Genomic DNA, 23,292 nt, shown 5'->3' with positions numbered 1-23,292 from the left:
TTTCCACAAAGGACTCCGAATAGCCAAAGCAATCTTGAGAAAGAAATACAGAGGTGGAGGAATCAGGCTCCCTGACTTCAGACTATACTACAAAGCTACAGTAATGAAGACAGTTTGGTACTGGCACAAAAACAGAAATATAAATCAATGGAACAGGATAGAAAGCCCAGAGATAAACCCACGCACATGTGGTCACCTTATTTTTGATAAAGGAGGCCAAGAATATACAATGGAGAAAAGACAGCCTCTTCAATAAGTGTTGCTGGGAAAACTGGACAGCTACATGTAAAAGAATGAAATTACAACACTCCCTAACACCATACACAAAAATAAACTTAACATCGATTAAAGACCTGAATGTAAGGCCAGACACTATAAAACGCTTAGAGGAAAACATAGGCAGAACACTCTATAACATAAATCACAGCAAGATCCTTTTTGACCCACCTCCTAGAGAAATGGAAATAAAAACCGAAATAAACAAATGGGACCTAATGAAACTTAAAAGCTTTTCCACAGCAAAGGAAACAATAAACAAGATGAAAAGACAACCCTCAGAATGGGAGAAAATATTTGCAAATGAAGCAACTGACTAAGGATTAATCTCCAAAATTTACAAGCAGCTTATGAACCTCAATAACAAAAAACCAACCTAATCCAAAAATGGGCAGAAGACCTTAAGAGACATTTCTCCAAAGAAGATATACAGATTGCCAACAAACACATGAAAGGATGCTCAACATCACTAATCATTATAGAAATGCAAATCAAAACTACAATGAGGGATCACCTCACACTGGTCAGAATGGCCATCAACAAAAACTCTACAAACAATAAATGCTAGAGAGGGTGTGGAGAAAAGGGATACCTCTTGCACTGTTGGTGGGAGTGTAAATTGATACAGCCACTAAGGAAAACAGTATGGAGGTTCCTTAAAAAACTAAAAATAGAACTACCATACGACCCAGGAATCCCACTACTGGGCATATACCCTGAGAAAACCAGAATTCAAAAAGAGTCAATACCACAATGTTCATTGCAGCTCTATTTACAATAGCCAGGACATGGAAGCAACCTAAGTGTCCATTGACAGATGATTGGATAAAAAAGATGTGGCATATATATGCAATGGAATATTACTCAGCCATAAAAAGAAATGAAATTGAGTTATTTGTAGTGAGGTGGATGGACCTAGAGTCTGTCATGTAGAGTGAAGTAAGTCGGAAAGAGAAAAACAAATACTGTATGCTAATACATATATATGGAATGTAAAAAAAAAATGACATGGGGAGGGGGAGGGACAAGCTGGGACGAAGTGAGAGAGTGGCATGGACATATATACACTGCCAAATATAAAATAGATAGCTAGTGGGAAGCAGCCGCATTGCACAGGGAGATTAGCTCAGTGCTCCATGACCACCTAGAGGGGTGGCATGGGTGGGTGGGAGGGAGATGCAAGAGGCAGGAGATATGGAGATATATGTATATGTATAGCTGATTCACTTTTTTCCAAAGCAGAAAGTAACACACCATTGTCAAGCAGTTATACTCCAATAAAGATGTTAAAATAAATAAATAAAAATAAAGGGAAATTTAGGGCTTGCCTTGTGGCACAGTGGTTAAGAATCTGCCTGTCAATTCAGAGGCCACGGGTTTGAGCCCTGGTCCAGGAAGATCCCACATGCCGTGGAGCGACTAGGCCTGTGCGCTACAACTACTGAGCGTGCACTCTAGAGCCCGCGAGCCTCATTTGCTGAAGACCGCACGCCTGGAGCCCGTGCTCTGCAACAAGAGAAACCACCTCAATGAGAAACCTGTGCACTGCAATGAAGGGTAGCCCCCGTTCTCAACAACCAGAGAAAAGCCCTCGCATAGCAATGAAGACCAAATGCAGCCAAAAATAAATAAATAAAATAAATACATTTATTTAAAAAAAAAAAAGAAATTTGGCCTTCCTATTTTTTGTGTTTTCAATATTTTGTCTGGGTTTTGTGTGTGTGTGGATGAATTGAGGGACAGTTTTCCCCCATAGGACTAGCCAATTTTTCTTTTCCAAGTTAGTGAATAATAATCCATTCTTTCCTTACTAACTTGAAATGTAATATTCCTATTTTTTATTCTATTATAATGATTAAAAAATTTTTTTTAAGTTTCCAGTTGATCATTATTATCTTTGTAGATGCCTTTTCTCAGGCCGAGGACCTTCTCTATATTTGCTGAACGATTTTTTTCAGTGAATGAATATTTTGTCAAATGGTTCCTCTTCATCTGCTGAAATGATCGTGTTTTTCTTTATTGTGTTAATGTGGTGAATTGATTTTTGAATCTTAAACCCACCTTGCATTCATGGGCTAAGTCCTACTTTGTCATGATCTGTTATTTGTTTCATATCTTTTAAATCTCAATTTGCTAATATTTTAAGTATGCTGATTTTTATGTACCTATGTTTATGAAGGATATTGGTATATAGTTTTCTTTCGTTGTCACGTCTTTCTCTGGCTTTGATTCCAGGGTGATAGTGCCTTCATACAATTAGTTAGGAAGTGTTCCTTTCCCTTATATTTGCTGAAAGAGTTCATTCAAGATGGGTATTATTCTTCCTTAAATATTTTACTTCGTTTACGTCATCTGGGCTTGATGTTGTTCATATTTTCTGTTTCTTCTGTGTAATTTGCACCTTTCAAGACATTTTCTCATAAGACAGCACAGTCTGGTAGAACTTTCTGTGTCAATTGAAATGTTCTCTATGTGCACTCTTAAAGTACAGTAGCCACTGACTACCTGTGGCAGTTGAGTACTTGAAATGTGATGAGTGCAGAGCTGCAGTTTTAATTTTATTTAAATCGTCACAGGTGGCTGTTGGCTTACTGCACTGGCTATTGTAGCTCTAAGTTGTAAATTCATTTCTATAAAATTGTTAATAAATTTTAAATATACTGTCATAAAGTTGTTCATAGTTTTAAAATCTGTTTCTATAAAGTTGTTTGTAGGGAATTCCCTGGGGTCCAGTTGTTAGGACTCTGTACTTCCAGTGCAGGGGGCCCAGGTTCGATCCCTGGTTGGTGAACTAAGATCCTGGAAGCTTCACAGTGTGGCAAATATATATATATATATATATATATATATATATATATATATATGTGTATGTATATACGTAGAGAGAGAGACACACGTATATATGGAGATACAAAGTTGTTTATAATTTTTTCTTAATTTATTTTTACTCTCTAATGAAATCTTTAGTGCTCTTTTATTCCTGAGATTGGTAATTTAAGTCATCTTCTCTTTGTCTCCTTTCCTCCCCCCTCAACTCTTTGTATTTTTTCATTAAAATATTTTAAGGGTAAAATACACAGAAACTAAAATTTACCATTTTATCATTTTTAAGTGTCCAGTTCAATAGTGTTAATTACACTCATATTGTTGTGCAGCCAACCTCCATAACTTTTCATCTTGCACAACTGAAATTCTTTTTTAAAAAATATTTATTTATTTGTTTCTCTGTGCCTGGTCTTAGTTACGGCATGCGGGATCTTTGTTGCATTGTGTGGGATCCAGTTCCCTCACCAGGGATTGAACCCGTGCCCCCTGTATTGGGAGCGTGTATTCTTAGCCACTGGATCACCAGGGAAGTCCCCAAAACTGAACTAGACAGCTCCCTGTTTCTCCTTGCAGCTGTGTCAACCACCTTTTTACTGTCTGTCTGTATGAATTTGACTACTCTGGGTACCTCATATAAGTGGAGTCATAGTGTTTGTCTTTATGGGACTGGCTTATTTCATTTTGCATAATGTCCTTGAGGTATATCTATGTTGAAGCATGTGTCAGAATTTCTTTCCTTTTTTTTTTGCTGTATGCAGGCCTCTCACTGCTGTGGCCTCTCCCGTTGCGGAGCACAGGCTCAGCGGCCATGGCTCACGGGCCCAGCTGCTCCGTGGCATGTGGGATCTTCCCAGACTGGGGCACGAACCCGTGTCCCCTGCATCGGCAGGCGGACTCTCAATCACTGCGCCCCCAGGGAAGCCCTTCTTTCCTTTTTTAAGGCCGAGTAATATTCCATTGTATGGATATATCACATTTTATCGGTTTATTCATCAGTGGACAGACACTTGGATTATTTCCATCTTTAAGCTATTGTGAATAATGCTGCAATGAACATGGTGTACCAATATAAATATCTCTTACAGACCCTGCTTTTAATTCTTTTCAGATCATATGGTAATTCTATTTTCAACTTTTTTAGGAACTGCCATACTGTTTTTCATAACAGCTGTACCATTTTGCATCCACACCACTAGTGCACAAGGGTTCCAATTTGTCCACATCCTCACCAGTGTGGTTATTTTTGTCCTTTTGATGGTAATCAGCCTACTGGGTGTGAGGTGTTATCTCATTGTAATTTTCATGTATATTTCCCAAATGATTGGTGATGTTGAACATTTTTTTCATGTACTTGTTTGCTTTTTGTACTTCTCTCTGTTTATGGTCAGTTTGTCTAGGAGTTTATCATTTTTGTTCTTTTTAAGTATCTTGCTCTTGGTTTCCTTAGTTTTTCTTCACTGTTTATTTTCTGTTACACAGATTTTTCTTTTATCTTTACTTTTCCGTCTACTTTGTGCTTAATTTGATCTTTTTCTTGCTTCTGAAGCCAGAGGTTTAGGTCATAGATTTTAGAATTTTTCTTGATAGAAGTGTATAAATCCGTAAGTTTCCCTCTGAGGACTTCTTTTACTGCAGTTCTCAAATTTTGGTAAGTTGTGTTTTAATTGCCATTCAGTTCATATTTTCTAATTTTCCTTGTGATTTCTTCTTTGACTTATGGCTTTTTTTCAAAGAAGTATTTCTAAATATTTGGGGGATTTCCACATGTGCTTTTGTTACTGAGTACATTTTGATCAAAGTAGATATTCTGTATGAGTTCCATTATTTGATAATTTTACCATGCAATATTTCCATCGTTTATCATGTCATCAGTGTTGGCGATTGTTCCATGTGTATTGGAAAAGAATGTGTTCTGCCATTTTGGGGTTAACATTTTATAAATGTCATTTAGGTTTAATTGATTGACAGCATCTTTTCAGGTCTTCTCTATTTTTCTTGATTTTCTGACTGTTCAATTACTGGCAGAGGAACGTTGAACCATTCATATATTACTGTGGGGTTACCTGTTTTTGCTTTTAATTCTGTCAATTTCCAGTGTTCATTCTCTTGTTGAGATTCAGGTTTCCATCAGGTGTCTTCTTCCTTCTAGCTAAAGAACTTTAACATTTCTTGTCATGCAGGTCTGTTGGTAACACATTCTTTCAGCTTTCATCTAAAAATATTTTTATTTCATCTTCCTTTTTGAAGATTATTTTCTCTTACAGAATTCTAGGTTGACAAGATTTTTGTCCTGGCACTTTTAGGTTCAACTGCTTTAGAAAGTATTTATTTCTTCAAATACCCATCTCTCCAACTCCAATTAAATATGTTAGCCTGCTTAATATTGTATCACATGTCTGACACTGTTATTTTTCAACCTTAAACTCTCTATGCTTCTTTCTATATAATTTTTTACTGCCCTCTCTTCCTGTTTCACTGTTATTTTCTTCTACATGGTCTAATGTGCAGTTAACTCATTCAGTTGATTTTTCATTTCAGCTATATTTTTCAGTTTAGAAGCTTCTTTTTAAAAAATACGGTTTCTAATTTTATTCTTGTCGAGTTCATGTTTTCCATTAAATCTTTAGACTTTCTTATAACTTTTCAAGTCCTTTGTGGTAATTCTAATTCCATCATTTGTATTATTTCCGGCCCCAATTCTGTTGGCTGAATTGTCTTCTGGTTATGGCTCTCATGTCTTGCTTTTTCAAATGTGTGATAATGTTTGATTGGATGCTGGGTTACACTGTTACATTGTTGAGTGTCAGATTATATTTTATATTCTATTTCCTTTAGGAGTGTTGATTTTCATTCTGACATGCAGTTAGTTTGCTTTGGATCAGCTTGATCTTTTTGAGACTTTTTTTAAACATCTTTATTGGAGTGTAATTGCTTTACAATGTTGTGTTAGTTTCTGCTGTATAACAAAGTGAATCAGCTATATGTATACATATATCCCCATATACCCTGCCTCTTGTGCCTCTATCCCACCCTCCCTATCCCATCCTTCTAGGTGGTCACAAAGCAGTGAGCTGACCTCCTTCTGCTATGCAGCTGCTTCCCACTAGCTATCTATTTTACATTTGGTAGTTTATATATGTCAGTGCTACTCTCTCACTTCGTCCCAGCTTCCCCTCCCTCCCATGTCCTCAAGTCCATTCTCTACGTGTGCATCTTTATTCCTGTCCTGTCTCTATGCTCATCAGAACCATTTTTTTTTTTTTTTAGATTCCATATATATGTGTTAGCATACAGTATTTATTTTTCTCTTTCTGACTTCACTCTGTATGAGAGACTCTAGGTCCATCCACCTCACTACAAATAACTCAATTTCTTTTCTTCTTATGGCTGAGTATTATTCCATTGTATATATGTGCCACATCTTCTTTATCCATTCATCAGTCGATGGACACTTAGGTTGCTTCCATGTCCTGGCTATTGTAAATAGAGCTGCAATGAACATTGTGGTACTTGACTCTTTTTGAATTATGGTTTTCTCAGGGTATATGCCCAGTAGTGGGATTGCTGGGTCGGATGCTAGTTCTATTTTTAGTTTTTTAAGGAACCTCCATACTGTTTTCCTTAGTGGCTGTATCAATTTACATTCCCACCAACAGTGCAAGAGGTATCCCTTTTCTCCACACCCTCTTCAGCATTTATTGTTTGTAGAGTTTTTGTTGATGGCCATTCTGACCAGTGTGAGGTGATCCCTCATTGTAGTTTTGATTTGCATTTCTTTAATGATTAGTGATGTTGAGTATCCTTTCATGTGTTTGTTGGCAATCTGTATATCTTCTTTGGAGAAATGTCTCTTGAGCTCTTCTGCCCATTTTTGGATTTTTTTTTGATATTGTGCTGCTTGTAAATTTTGGAGATTAATCTTTTGTCAGTTGCTTCATTTTCAAATATTTTCTTCCATTCTTAGGGTTGTCTTTTCATCTTGTTTATAGTTTCCTTTGCTGTGCAAAAGCTTTTAAGTTTCATTAGGTCCCATTTATTTCTTTTTGTTTTTATTTCCATTTCTCTAGGAGGTGGGTCAAAAAGGATCTTGCTGTGATTTATGTCATAGAGTGTTCTGCCTATATTTTCCTCTAAGCATTTTATAGTGTCTGTCCTTACATTTAGGTCTTTAATCCATGTTGAGTTTACTTTTGTGTGTGGTGTTAGGGAGTGTTCTAATTTCATTCTTTTACATGTAGCTGTCCAGTTTTCCCAGCAACACTTATTGAAGAGGCTCTCTTTTCTCCATTGTATATTCTTGCCTCCTTTATCAAAAATAAGGTGACCACATGTGTGTGGGTTTATCTCTGGGCTTTCTATCCTGTTCCATTGATCTATGTTTCTGTCTTTTTGCCAGTACCATACTGTAGCTTTGTAGTATAGTCTGAAGTCCAGGAGCCTGATTCCTCCAACTCCGTTCTTCTTTCTCAAGATTGCTTTGGCTATTTAGGGTCTTTTGTGTTTCCATACAAATTGTGAAATTTTTTGTTCTAGCTCTGTGAAAAATGCCATTGGTAGTTTGATAGGGATTGCATTGAATCTGTAGATTGCTTTGGGTAGTATCGTCATTTTCACAATGTTGATTCTTCTAATCCAAGAACATGGTATATCTCTCCATGTGTTTGTATCATCTTTGATTTCTTTCATCAGTGTCTTACTGTTTTCTGTGTACAGGTCTTTTGTCCCCTTAGGTAGGTTTATTCCTAGGTATTTTATTCTTTCTGTTGCAATGGTAAATGGGAGTGTTTCCTTAATTTTTCTTTCAGCTTTTTCATCATTAGTGTATAGGAATGCCATAGATTTCTGTGCATTAATTTTGTTTCCTGCTAGTTTACCAAATTCATTTATTAGCTGTAGTAGTTTTCTGGTAGCATCTTTAGGATTTGAGACTTGTTTTTAAAACTTTTTAGGGCAGCTCTAGGATTGGCCTTACTTTAGAATTAGTTTAGCCCTACTTTTATTTCATTTTTTAAAATATTTACTTATTTATATTTTTGGCTGCACCGGGTCTTAGTTGTAGCACACGGGATCTTCGTTGACGCCTGCGGGGTGTTTATTTGCAGCATGCAGGATCTTTTCATTGCGGCATGCAGGATCTAGTTCCCTGACCAGGGATCGAGCCCTGGCCCCCTGCATTGGGAGTGTGGAGTCTTAACCACTGGACCACCAGGGAAGTCCCCCTAGCCCTACTTTTAATGTGCCATTTTTCAGAGGTCTCCATTGATGCTCCCAGTTGTTTGACCAGGTCTCTTTTTCTTTTGTAAAAATAAACTTTAATTTTTAGAACATTTTTTAAGTTCAGAGCAAAATTGAGCAGAATGTACAGAGTTCCCGTATGTTCCTTTACATCACACAAGCATAACCTTCCCCACTGTCTCATGTGTGGTTTACTGTTCTGGCAAAGAATTTCTAGTCCTCTTTCAGTGGGTCTTTGTCTTTTCTTTGGTAATCTGTCCTGCAAATACCAGCTCCTTTAGCTTTCTCAGTCTGTTGTCTCCCCAGTTTATTGAGACTAGTGTTCTCTACTTGAGTTTTTCCTCTCTATACTGGAACTTGCTATATGTTCCCAGGCAGAAAGCCTAGGACAGTCACCTCGTTAGTTCATTTTCTCAGAGATCATAGTCTTTTGTTGATTGTTGTCCGTACTTTGAATACATTGGTTTTATATATTTTGTCAAGCTTTTTATTCACAACAGGAGGATTATTCTTCTATCAGTACTGTGCCACAGCTGGAAGTAGAGTTTTATGACAGTGGATTGTAGCTAGTGCCTAATTTACAATTTCTTTGTTCTAAATCATTAAAAAAATTTTTTTAATTTTATTTTTTGTTTTATTTTTGTCTGCGTTGGGTCTTCGTTGCTGTGTGCGGGCTTTTCTGTAGTTGTGGCAGGCAGGGGCTACTCTTTGTTGCGGTGCACGAGCTTCTCATGCAGCGGCTTCTCCTTTTGGAGCATGGGCTCTAGGCATGCGGGCTTCAGTAGTTGTGGCACTCGGGTTCAGTAGTTGTGGCTTGCGGTCTCTAGAGCACTGGCTTAGTAGTTGTGGCGCTCGGGCTTAGTTGCTCCACGGCATGTAGGATCTTCCCGGACCAGTGCTTGAACCCATGTCCCCTGTCTTGGCAGGTGGATTCTTAACCACTGAGCCACCAGGGAAGCCCTGTTCTAAATCATTTTGGATATAGCTCACAAATAGTTCTAGAGATAATTGCCCTAAGGACTTTCCTAGGCCTATTTAGCTTCGTATGATTTTCTGGCATGATGCAGTTATACTGTGTGAACTACACTCAGCAATATTCCTGTAGGTAGGGCTCAGGAAATCTTTTCTGAAAAAGGCCAAATAGTAAACATTTAAGCTCTGTTGGGTGTAGTCAGAAAACATGGTGTCCTGTGTATTCTTCTCTTCCTCCTCTTCCTCCCTTCCCCTCCCCTCTCTTTTGTCTTCTTTCTTCTACTCTCTCAAAAATGTAGTAACTATTTTTAGCTCAGGGGCCATCCCTTGGTCAAGGGTTGTAGTTTACCAACCCCTACTATAATATTGTTCAAGTAGGACTTTTTCTTTCTTTGTTTAAATCTCTGTTGACCATTGTCGCAGGTAATATGTGCCAGTAGAATTGGTGTATCTTGTGTTTAATGAGTTCATGAGAGTAACAGTGTGGAATTGTTAGAAGTTTACTAATGCCATCGAAGGGGGAAAAGTGCAAGTTACTATGTTTCTACAGTTTTAAAGCCCTTAAAAAATGATTATTTGAACGTTGCATTTTTTCCCGGTTAAAAGGGATAAAAATTTAGGTTCAGGACTGGAACAGATCCTTGTTTATCTGTAAATATATTAGAGAAGTTTTAGAATTTGCAGGAATGTTGTAGAACTGTGGTTTGGGACGCAGTTGGAACTATCTCTCCATACCTCTGTGGCGTAGTGCTTCTGCAACTATTAGCATAAATTACTTTTGCTTTTGTTTTGTTAAAATTTCATTGTTTTCTACTTATAGAAGAAATATGTTTTCTGAAATGTTATAAAAACATATAAACATTTTATTCCATTAAAATGTACAACATTCTGTTGTAGTGATATGCTTCAGTTTTAATAGACCGTGGACAATTTTTAGGTACATGCCGAATATATCCATTTATAGATGTCTCTGATCTTCTTGATCATTGCTTTCAGAGCACTGTAAATGTCAATGAGTAAAGTCTGTTGTATTTATTTCAGTTGTCCTCATAGTGAAGAAGAAATAGTTAATGTGTTTTACTTTATAATGTGTGTTAAATTATATTTTAGCTTTAATAGTGTACAAGTGGACTATTGAAATTAGTAAAACGTAACTGATTTCTGTTAGAGGTGTTTCAAGTGTTCGTATTTGTTAATCACCTTTTAGTAAGTTATAAAATGAAGTTCTAAGTATTCCACCGGTTTCAAACTGTTTTTTCCCCACTGTGGGAACAAATAAAAGCAAAAATTAGTGAAAGTAAGTTCTGTGAATCTCACTTATGAGTCTCATCTCTCCTCATTGAATGTATAGAATGAACAGTGGCATACCTTAATAGTATGCCACAGTAACAACACGTATTTAAATGAAAACAAGAAAAGAGAGCTGTAATCTTTAGTCATGACTCCCTGATGAAACTAATTCATCTTCATTAGTACTTAACATGGGTTGTTTGTGAACTGTCATAAATGGTTCATCTCTGGTGTGGTAGAGCATTTAGTGGGTCATCTTTGTTGGTATAACATTCAAAGGGATGGTTGACCACTTGGGGTTTTGTGGAAGAAATTCAACCATCTGATAAGAGATTGGACTTGATGAATCTGAAGTTCGCTGTTCAGCCTCTGAGTACAGTGATTTATTACCTGCAGTTTATTTATGGCTGGTTCATAAAAAACTAGAGCCTGTCACTCAAAGTGTGATAGGGCATCAGCAGTACTAGCATCACCTGAGAGTGTGTTAGAAGTCAGATCCTTGGCTGCCACCCTTGACCTACTGAACCAGAATCTTTAGAAGTGGAGCTCAGGAATCCATTTCCAAGCTCACCAAGAGATTCTGTTATCCAGTAATTGTTGAGAAGCATTGTTTAGTTCAGTGATCCTCAAGCATTATTGTGCATCAGAAGCAAAATTATCTTAGGGGTGCTTGTTTTTGTTTTGTTTAAGACATTTTTAAAAATTGAGATAAAATTGACATATAACATTGTATTAGTTTTAGGTATACAACACAATGATTTGCTATATATATATATTGCAAAATGATTATCATAATACATTTAGTTAACATCCATTACCACTGTTTTTTTAAAATTTTGAAACACTGTTAGAAATATATTTTACATTGAGACCTACTTATGTGTGTGTGTGTGTGTGTGTGTGTACAGGTGTTTTGTAGCATTACTTGTTGTCACTCTGAATTATGTTCTTTGTTTTCTATTCTAGCCTATTTAAAAAAAACAAATCATGGCCCTGGCTCACTAATGGGTTGATGCTTGGAGTTTGAAAGAACACTGGATTGTTGTGTTTCACTTATTGTCCTATTTTCATGAAAAGTTTTCTGTTGGTTATTGGCCTATTAGTAGCTAAGATTCTTTTTCAGCTTAGGATCATAATTAGGAATTACCATTCTTCTTGTTACTGTAAATTGTGCCTCATTGAGAATGAGGATCTGTCATTAAGGGAAGAAGCTAGAGTGGCTATTGAGGAGCATCTAGTAGTTTCAGACAAAGACAACTTGATTCAGCTCTTGATGAATTGCATGCTTACCAAGAGTCAGTTGTTCCCAAACCTGTTTATTCGAGTAGTACTTGTCATTGTAATTAAATAATTTTTATTGTACCATTTTGACACTAATAAAATTTCCTCTGAAAAGTAGATTGTTGTTTCTGTGAATAATTTTAATGCTTTAGAAAGACTTAGTAGGTAAAGTCAGTAAAAAGGTGGAGGGGCAAGTGTCTTTATTTTCTCATTCCATTTTAAAAAACATATTTATTATTTATTTATTTAATTTATCTTTGGCTACATGGGGTCTTAGTTGCGGCACGTTGCAGCACAAGGGCTTCTCTCTAGTTGTGGCATGAGAGTTTTCTCTTCTCTAGTTGTGGCATGTGGGATCCAGGGCGTGTGGGCTCTGTAGTTGTGGCATGTGGGTTCCGGACCGTGTGGGCTCTGTAGTTTGTGGCATGCAGGCTATCTCTAGTTGAGGCCCGTGAGCACAGCAGTTGTGGCGTGAGGGCTTAGTTGCCCCATGGGCACGTGGGATCTTTGTTCCCTGACCAGGGATCAAACCTATGTCCCCTGCATTGTAAGGCGGATTCTTTACCACTGGACCACCAGGGAAGTCCCTCATGCCATTTTAAAGAACCCAAAATTGCAATCATGAAGATTGCATTATGGCTGTGATTTGTTCAAGAAAGAACTCAAATTAGCATACCCATTTCCAAAGTCTTGATTGATCATCATTGATTGGCCAAGGTGCTTTTTTATATATTCCAAAAAAAAATAAATGTTTAAGGCATGTACGTTTCATTTTTAAGATTCCTGACTTCATTGGTCAATGATTGGCCCATGTGCGTTTTTATATATTCCAAGTAAAAATAAATGTTTAAGGCATGTACATTTCATTTTTAAGATTCCTGACTTTATTGGACTTTTAACTGGTGACTGCATTCCTGATCTTATAGTTTAAAGAGGCTTTTATTATTTAGGAGATTGTATTTTATTGAAAATAAATCATCTCTTAGAAACAAAGTGCAGATTTAAGTTTTTATTTAAGATGAACCAAGATTACCTCATTTTTATGCTTATTATTTGTTTTGCATTCTTTGGAGTTTGTGTTTTTTTTTTCTTTTGATCCTTTGTTTCTTTATATAAGAGAGGAAAACAGTGTCAGAGAATTGTTAAAGAACCATAACTTCTGAACTTAAAATTATAATTGATATTAGTTTAGTTCTGAAAATTATCCTTTGATTAAAACAAAAATGTATGGAAGTAATTGAGTAATATATTGGCAATGAAAGTAACTAACAGCCCTTTCATAATGTTCATCTATGTGGGTTCCTTGTTGGTGGTTGTACCTTAAAATGAAATGATTCTTCTGTATAGTATATAAATATCAGTATGCCACTAAAGCGAGGACAAGGAGTAAAAGTTGATTTGACATCATGAAATTTACTTTCATTATCAGACTCAAATATTGTACTTAAATTGCTTAAAATAACTTTTATTCTCCTTTTACAAAATCTAACAACTTACCTGCATTTAACCCATGTGCTCCTTTCATTCTTTCACAAAGGAAAATTATGTACTGATCACGTGCCCTGATTTTCCCTCTGAACTTACTAATTATTCCCTCTTTTTTTTAATTAATTTTTTTATTGGAGAATAGCTGATTTACAGTGTTGTGTTAGTTTCTGCTGTAGAGCAAAGTGAGTCAGTTATACATACACATATATCCACTCTTTTTTAGATTCTATTCCCATAGTTATTCCTTCTTTATTGGATCATTTCCATGAGTATACTCTCAGCTGTAATAGTCTCCATCTTTAGAAAAACAATCTCACCAAAAAAAAGAAAAAAAAAACAAAAATACAAAGTCAGAAAAACTTTTCACTCCAGATTTTAGTCCAGTTTCTGCTCATTTTCTTTAATTTAGAGCAAAACTCCTCTAAAGAGTTGTTTGTACTTAAGTTTCCCCAGTTCTCTCCTCTCAGTCTCTTTATGGGATCACCCCACTCCAGCTTTTGTGTACCCATTTTTTCACTGATATAGCTCTTGTCAAGGAAGAAGTTTGTTTCATCTTTCCCAGTATTAATAATCAATCTTCAGTCTTCATTTTATGTGTTATCTCAACAACATTCATTATGGTTGGCCACTTCTTTCTTATTGAAATATTTTCTTCACTTTGCTTCTATAACATCACCCACCTAATTTTCCTCCTACCTCATTGGCTGTTCCATTTTAGCCTCTTTCTCTGATTCCTTCCTTTCTACAGATTTCTAAAAGTTGAAGTATCTCAAGACTCTCAGCTCTCTTCCATCAGTAATAAGTACAGTCACTAGGTGATCTTAACTAGTCCCATGAACTTCATTGATGACTCCCAAATTTATGTCATTTCTTGGCAAGAGTCTCCTCTTTAACTCTTTAATACGTCCAATTGCCTTCTTGATATCTCCATTTGAAGGTTTAATAAGGTTCTCAAAATTAATGGGTCCAAACCAAACTACTATTCATTCTACCCCTCTCAGTCTGTTACTCCCTTAGTGTTTACATCTCAAGAAATGGCACCCTGTTGTGCTCTTTTTGACTTTTTATATTCAGCTTCTCATGTACCAAGAAATGCCTCTACTTTCAAATTATACCCAAATCTGACTACTCTTTCTCACATCCACCATTACTATCCTGGTCTTAGCCACCAGTTTTCCCTTGGATTATTGCATTAGCCTCCTATGTGATGTTCTTCCTTCCCTTCTTCACTCCCTGTAACATTTAACAGCCTTAAAGTACTCCTGCAGAAGCTGGGGTGTTCCTTGTAAAACGTAAATCATGGAATTCCTCTTTGGGATCTTTTTTGTGGTTTGCAGATTCCTAATATATGTATCCTCTGGCTTTTTCTCTTTTGTCATTTTTAAGCACTCTTCCTCATGCCTGTTCAATTCCAGCCCTATATTCCTTGCTTTCCCTCAAACATACCAAGCCTGTTCACAGTGTCTAAAAACTAGCTAGGAATCTTCTGTGAGAAATTTGCTTTCAAGTGTTTCATTATCTACCGTGATCCCCAAATATAATTTTAGTGTTGCATTTTTTCTGTAGATGTAGACTCCGAGAAACAGAAGCTATTTCTTTTATTTGGGCCACAAGAATGAGTACAATTCTGTTCCATTTAATTATATATATTAAAATATAACTAACATAATTTAATCTCATAAGATTTTATGCAGCCTACAGATTTATTGTGTGATAACTAGCAAAATTGCAAATTCACATTAGATGCTTTATTAGAAATTGCCATCTCTGAAAAAGCTTGAGTGCACTCAAATAAGGATAAAATTTTTTTTTCAATAGACAATAGATGCATGTGCTTCAAAACTCAAGTTACAGAAGGATATGCTTTGAAGAGTTAGTGTTTCTGTCTTATAGCCACCTGATTCTGGTGTCACAGAAAATCAGTGGAAGGTATTTTAATGTATAAACAATTGTACATACACATAAATTATAAAACATACAGCAGTGGTAGGATAACATATATATGTATATTCTTCCTCACTCAGATATTTTTACTAATTGACCCTGAGAACTCGTATAAAGTTGCCTCATTCTTTTTAACAGCTATATGATATTCCATTATAGGTATGTACTGTAATTAATTGAGCCTCACTGTTGAACAGATAGGCTGTTTCCAGTCTTTGCTGCTTATACATGTTCTTTTTCATAGATCTTTTGAGAAATATCTGTAGGATAAATTCTTAGAAGTTGAATTGCTGGATCAAGAGGTATGTGTATTTAAAGTATCATGAATATTTGCCTGGTTGCTCTTTTTTACGACTGTACCATTTTATACTTCCTCTAATAGTATTCTACTACAGGGATTGGCAGACTTTTTTTCTGTTAAGGGCCACATAGTAAATATTAATATTTTAGGCTTTTCAGCTCACATACGGTCTATGCCACACTCTTCTTTGTATACTTTTCTGGCCTCAGGTCATAGTCTGGCAGCTTTGGCCAATAGCATAGCTGCCAGGCTGTTATCAAAACCTTTCGTCTTTTATCAGCCTGCTGTATGAACCTGTTATCTAATTGCATTATTAATTTGCATTTCACTTATGAGCAAAGTTCAACCTTAGTGTTTCCTTTCCTGTGAAATGTTTGTTCAGATCCTTTGCTTTTACAAATGTATTTGCTTTTTGGTATCTTTATTGAACTATGAGTCTTAATCTTTATCCATTAGGGAAATGACCTTTCGTGATATAAAGTGCAGTAAAATTGTTTTCAACAACTTTGTCTTTAATCTTTTGGTTTGGGTTATGTTTTCTTTAGGAATTTTTTTATAGTCACATTTGGTCTTTTATTCAGTAAATCAGTCTTTTATTCTAGGTTTTGTCATTCTTAGAGAGGTTTTTCCTCTAAAAATAATTCTTCCATGGTTTTTTTAATACTAGTGTTTTATTTTCTATGTCTAAACCTTAAATACATCTGGAAGTTATTTTGGTATGAGTTAGGAATCCAGTTTTTTCAGGTGGTTACCTTTTTTCCCAGTACCATATCCTGAATTAAAACATAGAGATTTTGGAAGTTGCTTGCAATGTTACTTTTTAGTTGACTTCTTATATACTGTAGAACTTAGATTAAACTGTTGATCACACAAAGTGCATATTTCATGCATGAAACAGTTACTGAGCATATGCTGTGTGGTCAGGTAGTAAGGATAAACTGTTGTAAAGAGGAGGTTCTAACCCTGACCTTTAGCTGCTTACAGTCTGGCAAATTTATCACACTATATGTATGTGTGTGTTTTAACACCCTGCTCCTTTATTTTATTTTATTATTATTATTTTTTTTGCGGTACACGGGCCTCTCACTGTTGTGGCCTCTCCCGTCGCGGAGCACAGGCTCCGGACGCGCAGGCTCAGCGGCCATGGCTCACAGGCCTAGCCGCTCCGCGGCATGTGGGATCTTCCCGGACCGGGGCACGAACCCGTGTCCCCTGCATCGGCAGGCGGACTCTCAACCACTGCGCCACCAGGGAAGCCCCACCCTGCTCCTTTATTTATATTTTCTCCTTAACCTTCTGTTATTATGAAAATTTTCAACTAGAACAATTGGAAGAACAGTATAGTGAATATAGTTTTGTGCATGCTCTCTCATCCCTCCCTGCTTTTCTCTCTGTAGTTTTTTTTTTTTTTTTGCGGTACGCGGGCCTCTCACTGCTGTGGCCTCTCCCGTTGCGGAGCACAGGCTCCAGACGCGCAGGCTCAGTGGCCATGGCTCACGGGCCCAGCCGCTCCGCAGCATGTGGGATCCTCCCAGACCGGGGCACGAACCCGTGTTCCCTGCATCGGCAGGCAGACTCTCAACCACTGCGCCACCAGGGAAGCCCTTCTCTCTGTAATATATATACTGTGTGAAAGTAAGTTGTAGAAATTCCTAAGATTTTAGCATCTTTGTTTGAATTAATTACTTAGTTAAGTGAAAATGGTGATTTTCTAATTTTATTATTTCCTCCATTTGTCTGTTTTTCTGGTTCGCTGAGGAGAGGGAATCATAGCTATCTTTTTCATCTAGCATAGTACTTATCACGGAGTGATTTCCTAATAAATAAGTGCTGAATGAATGAGTGAGTACTTTAGGCTGTGGGATGTTATTGAAGGATTTCAAGTGAAGGTATAATGTAGAATGATTAATGGTGTAGAAAGATAATTCTGATGTCTTTATGGAGGAGAGCAACTTGAAGAAAGCTTTCGTTTGGACCCTGTATCAGTTAGAACTTGATTATAAGTAATCCAACTCAAATCAAATCAGCTTGAACAAAAAGAGGAATTTATCCTGGATCATGGAACCCAGGGAATGATTTGAAGATCCAGCCACACAAAGGGTTCATCTGGGCTTCAGGAACAAATAAAAGCAAGGCTGTCGGTGCCACTAATATTTTTAGTCTTTGCTTCACTCTGTGTTTTTACCAGTTCTAGTTTGTCTGCTCATGGACCAATTAAATATGGTTTCAGGGCAGGATTTGTAAGAATATGGTTGACTCCTAGATATCATGTGGATTGAGTTAGTACACTGTTAACAGGAAGAGATGTGGAGTGTTGGAATGGTACCAAGTGGAGGAGATGGATTTGAGAGAGATATTAATTAATACAGTTTGCAGAATTTGTCCAAGGGGAAGGAGAATTGGAGTGATTCTCTTTTTTATCTTGAGCAAATTGCTGACTTGGTGATGCTGTTAATTAAATGACGGGAAAACAAGAAAGTATGCTTGGAACGGGAACATGATGAATTTGGTTTTAGAAGTGCTAAGTTAAAGGTCCCTAGGGGACCTATAGAAGCTAATTGAATATAGATATCTGAAGTTTGGAAGAAAGGTCTAAGCTAAAATGCTTAGGAAGTCAACAGCAAAGTCAAGGCTATAGTGGTGAATAAAATAGTCTGAGTGTATAAAATGAGGCGAGAATTGGAATATTGAGCACATAAAGCAGAGGAAGAGACATGTAAAATAAATTAATAGGACAATTATAAAACTAGGGAACAATACAAAAAAACCAAAGGTATTTTATCTAGGAGGGATATGCCACATAAGGATTGAAAAAATAATTGGACTTGACCATGAGGAAATCATTGATGATCTTAATGAGAGAAGTTCCGATGCGAAGTTGGGAACCAGATTGCATTAAGTTCAAAGGATTAATGACTGGGAGATGAAGTAGAAACAAAGCAATGTAAACTTTTTCCCTAGGAGTTTGTGAAAGAAAGGTGAATTAGGTCAGGAAAAAGAAATAACAGGGCTGAGTTTTTTTTGTTTGTTTTATTTGGGGATGGAAGAGACTTTAGCATGTAGTTTTGAACAGTAAACAGTTTTTAATATATATTCTGGCTTGGATAAATTTTATTTTTATGTTTAAATATTTACCATTATAAACATTAACTGCTGTAAGTGTTTATTAGAGTTAGTGCAGAGAAATTAGGACTCTGAGGTCAGAGATCTGGGTTCTAATCTCAGCTCCCCAGAGTAGTCTCTATGATAACTATAATTATCACTTTTATATTCCCTTCTATGTGTCAGTCACTGTGTTATTAGGCCCTTTTTACATACTGTCATTAAACCTCACCACAAATTAATCTCCAAGGTGAGTATTACACTGTTTTACAGATAAAGAAGCCTGAGCGTTTACTTCTCAGGATCACATAGATTTTCAGTTAATCATGCTATGATTCCAACACAGATATGTCTAATTCTGAAGTTGGTGCTCTTTTTTTCTATATTGCATTGACTTTCTTTCTAACCTGAAATAGTTTCTCAAGTTTTACGTCCCTATTTCCTTATCTGTCAGATAGGGATATTTTATCTGTCACACCTATATCAAAGTGCTAATTGAATACCACAGTATTATTATCTATATTTTGTTTGAAAAGAAAAAATATATATTTGGTTAAATGCCAGACAGACCTTATAAATATGGTCATCTTTAGCACTATCATTTGTCTAAACAGTATTTTACTTTTTAAGGTGGTGGTATCATGGATACAGAAATGTCTGAAGATATAGACCACAACTTAACTCCTACCCTTGACAGCATGTCTTATGGAATGCCGAATCAAACAGGATCTGAAAATTCATTGCTGGATGAAGATGATTATTTTTTGAACTCTGGGGATCTTGCAGGAATTCCAGTCGTTGGTAGTGACAATGAGGATGAACAGGATTTTAGTTCAAAGGACAATCTTGTTTCTTCAATTCATACTGATGATAGCTTGGAAGTAGAGAGAAGAGTCACACAGCATGAATCAGACAATGAAAATGAAATACAGATTCAAAATAAATTAAAAAAAGACTTTCCTAAACAATTTGATCAGGTTTCTGTCTTTAAATCAATACGGAAAGATTTTAGTCTAGTAAGAGAAAACAGCAAAGAGACTTTTTCTGGAAAGGAGAAAAATAGAGACCTAACTTACCTTGAACGTGAAAAACGGTTGGATAAACCCCATAAAGAGTTGGATTCAAGGTTGAAAAGCAGTTTTTTTGATAAAGCAGGTAATAATTGTTGGAATAGAGCCATAAAACAATAAATAACGTACTGATAATAATACAGCTTTTATTACTTCTGATGCTAAGCAAAGTATGAACAGTTAAATTCATTGTAAGCTTGTCATTTTTCTTTTATCCTTGTTCTTTGCAGAGTGACTGAATTTCTCCCAGTAACTATTGGTAATGGTATAAATGGTTGAAAAATAGCTCTAAACCTCATTTCTCCCTCCCCTGGTTGCAATATTTTGATGAGAAGGCAAGATACTCGAATCACCTGTTCATATTCTTTGGTTGAACATTGGAACCTGAAGTTGGATTTAACTTCTTTGTGCTGTAAGCACTAATTCAAACTGCTGTCCCACAAATTAGTCCAAATTAGGGAGGGTTTTTCTTTTTGATAACATTTCTATTTTATGTTTTAGAAGTTTCTTGAGACTCCTCTTGAGCCTCTTTGCCCAGCGTACCCTATACTTAGCTTCAGTTCCATTCTTGAATATATACATTTTCTTATTTCTGTGCCTCTCTTTCCTCCTGCTGTTCCATTTGCCTGAATGTCGTTTTCTCTCTTTGTATATATGCCTGTAAAAGTGCTTCTTATTCAACAACACCTAACTCATAAACCTCTTCTGCCCTATGGTCATCCCTAACCTCTCTACATCAAGAATGTTTGTTTCCTTATCTATATTTCCATAGCATTTTGTTTATGCCTCATTATTTATAGTACTTATCACACGGTATTATAGCTCTATTTGTTTTGCCTTACGTGCTAGTGTAGGAGTTTATTGAGGGCCAGATTGTATCTTATTCATCTTTGTGTTCTTGGGGCCTAATGTGGTGTAGTGAAAATAGTAATATTTCAATAAATGTTCAATAGGTGTGAAAGAAAGCTTGGTAGAATACACCAATCCTTATATTTCTTTTGACAGTGCTAGGAAAACTATGATTGAAAGAACAAATCAGTATTGTTAAAAATAACAATTAATTTAAGTATCCATTATGTACAAGACTCTACAAGGGTATACTGTATTTTTCAGTATATATTATTCAATATGTATTTTCAGTATCCCTATGAGGGATAAATTTTAAGGGTACTTATCTTCAAGGAACATAGTGTCTAATAGCAGAAGGGACAAGACAAGTCAAGTAGCAGAAGTGTCAACGACCAGTTGAATAGCATAAAACTTAATTTATAATTAAAGACAGTAGTAGAAGAGTTTGTTATAAGGCAGCATAATAAAATTTCTATCAAATAACTGAAACTGTTTTAGGTATTCTTAGGAGAGAGATGATTTTTAACTCAGTGGACAAGGGCAGGTTTTATAGAGGAGAGGTGAATTTTGAACTGAGCTGAGTCTGGAAGACTGTATAAATATTAGGATAGAGGGGACTTGGAATGATATAAGCAGAAATGGGGAAGAACAAACATAAGTAATTTTCAGAACATAGTGGATAATGTAACCACTTTATTTAGGTTTGAACAAGGAAAGAGCATGAGGCAAGGCTAAAAGTTAGATGGGGCCAGATTGTTTGTTTTGAGTGAAACTACCTTTTGGGTATTTTTGGTACCCATTTCACTCTAATGAGCAGCTTCATTGGAAAAGAGAGGTGATTATCAAATGATAGCTTTTTAGGTCACTCTTTGTAAGATTTGTTATTCATATACATGTGTTTGTTTTGTTTTGTTTTGTTTTTCTTTCAATAGCTAATCAAGTTGAAGAAACATTACATACCCATTTACCACAAACCCCAGAAACAAACTTTAGGGTAAGTTTTCAGTGTGTATGTAGATTGCTATAACTGTGGCAAGTTTTCTTTATGTGATTTTCTAAACTGTAACTATATGTGTTAGGTAGAGCGCTGATTTTATTTTTTTTAATTTCCTTTATTATTTTCGTAAGGACATCTTTGGAGATGTTCTCAGAAGCCTCTGCTCTTAGATTCTTTATTTGTATTTGATATTTAGACATATATCACATTTACTTGTAAGCATAGGGACTCTAATGAATGTCCGTAGAGTTCTTCATTTCCAGTGAGCTTTTCTTTGGGTGTTAAACCTGAAGAGGAATAATTTTAAAATCTGAATATTTATTAATCCTTTATATTGTGTTTTAGGATTCCAGCTATCCATTTGCCAATAAAGAATCCATTGGTTCGGAACTGGGGAATTCCTTTGCATCAAATGTTAGAATTAAAGAAGAACCTTTGGATGATGAGTATGACAAAGCAATGGCACCACAGCAGGGACTACTAGACAAAATTAAAGATGAACCTGACAATGCTCAAGTAAACATTTCACCTTTTCTTCCCCCTTCTTTTTGTTCCACACATGAATTATTCATTCAAGAAAGGAAGTTCTTGATTAAGAAGTGAAGTGTTGTGTTGATGGGGGGAGAGGAGACTCTTAATGAAGGTTGAGGCAATTGAATTATCTTATAAGAATAATACTAAGGAATCAACCAGAGTTATAGGAAACTTTGTCCAAGTAGTAGTTAAGGCTTTTAATCCACATCGTTCCTTAATACCACTGTTCTGTGAATTTTACATTTTCAGTGCAGGATTAGGCAAAGTGAGTCTTCAAGGATTTGAGATTGATACAGCAGACATGGCTGAAGGTTTATGATGGTTTATGAGTTTATGGTGTGATTGAGTTTATATAAGGTAGTAATAAGCCTTTTGCAGTTGCTGCTAATGAAGTATAGGCTATGTATGGATTTAAGTGTTTTTCAGGAGGGATTAATGGGATTAATTAATCTTTGGAAAAATTCGGTGATTGAAGATCCAGTTCATTAGATCAGTGGGTAGAAGATAAAGGAGGTTTTGATGCTTTGATGGGTGATATAGGATTCCAGTTTTGAGATCTGTGAGTAATAAGGGTAAGGATAGAGCTCTGTTATTTCAAGGTTGCTCTGGAGGTAAAAGTCATAAAGATTCTGTAAGTGTGAATGCTGAAGTCAGTGAAGTTATCCATGCAATTGACGACATTGCAGTGGTTGGAACGGAATAAAGATGCTGTAATCATTTTGGAACGTAGGAAAAGGACCAAGGGATGAATATGCAATAGAGCAGTTGTTTGAGGGTGTTCTGTGTTTTATACAGCTGGTATGAGTGCAGAGGCTGAGAAGTAAAGATAGCATGAATTAGCTATTTTTTTTAAATGACATTTGATGTGGAGAAAGCTTACCTTTCCATATCTTTCTTTTATGTTAGGGGGGTTGAGAATGTGAGACTTCTGTGGAAGAAGTTTTTTTCACTCAGATGTCTCTTAGCAGGGTTTCTCAGCACTATTGACACTTGGGGCCAGGTAATTCTTTGTTGTGAGGGGCTGTCCTGTGCATTGTAGGGTGTTTAGAAGCATCCTTGACCTCTACCTACTAGATGCCAGTAGTACCATGTCTCCAGACATTGCCAGATGTCCCCTGGGGGACAAA

At 36.3% G+C, this 23,292-nt stretch overlaps 1 protein-coding gene across 2 annotated transcripts in view; it reads left to right on the top strand.

Annotated features, from left to right (window-relative positions):
• Window positions 1-23,292, top strand: part of ZMYM4 (zinc finger MYM-type containing 4) — a 174,630-nt gene that overhangs the window by 92,353 nt on the left and 58,985 nt on the right. For both annotated transcript variants that reach the window (XM_082661836.1, XM_082661835.1), the window contains exons 3-5: window positions 19,346-19,870; window positions 21,567-21,628; window positions 21,977-22,147. In XM_082661836.1, the coding sequence (XP_082517962.1) occupies window positions 19,346-19,870; window positions 21,567-21,628; window positions 21,977-22,147 (758 nt within the window). The remainder of the gene's footprint in view (window positions 1-19,345; window positions 19,871-21,566; window positions 21,629-21,976; window positions 22,148-23,292) is intronic.

This window comes from Grampus griseus (genome assembly GCF_964374135.1).
Source record: "Grampus griseus genome assembly, chromosome: 1".
Lineage (NCBI taxonomy): Eukaryota > Metazoa > Chordata > Mammalia > Artiodactyla > Delphinidae > Grampus > Grampus griseus.
This window is presented reverse-complemented; position numbering and strand designations above follow the sequence as displayed.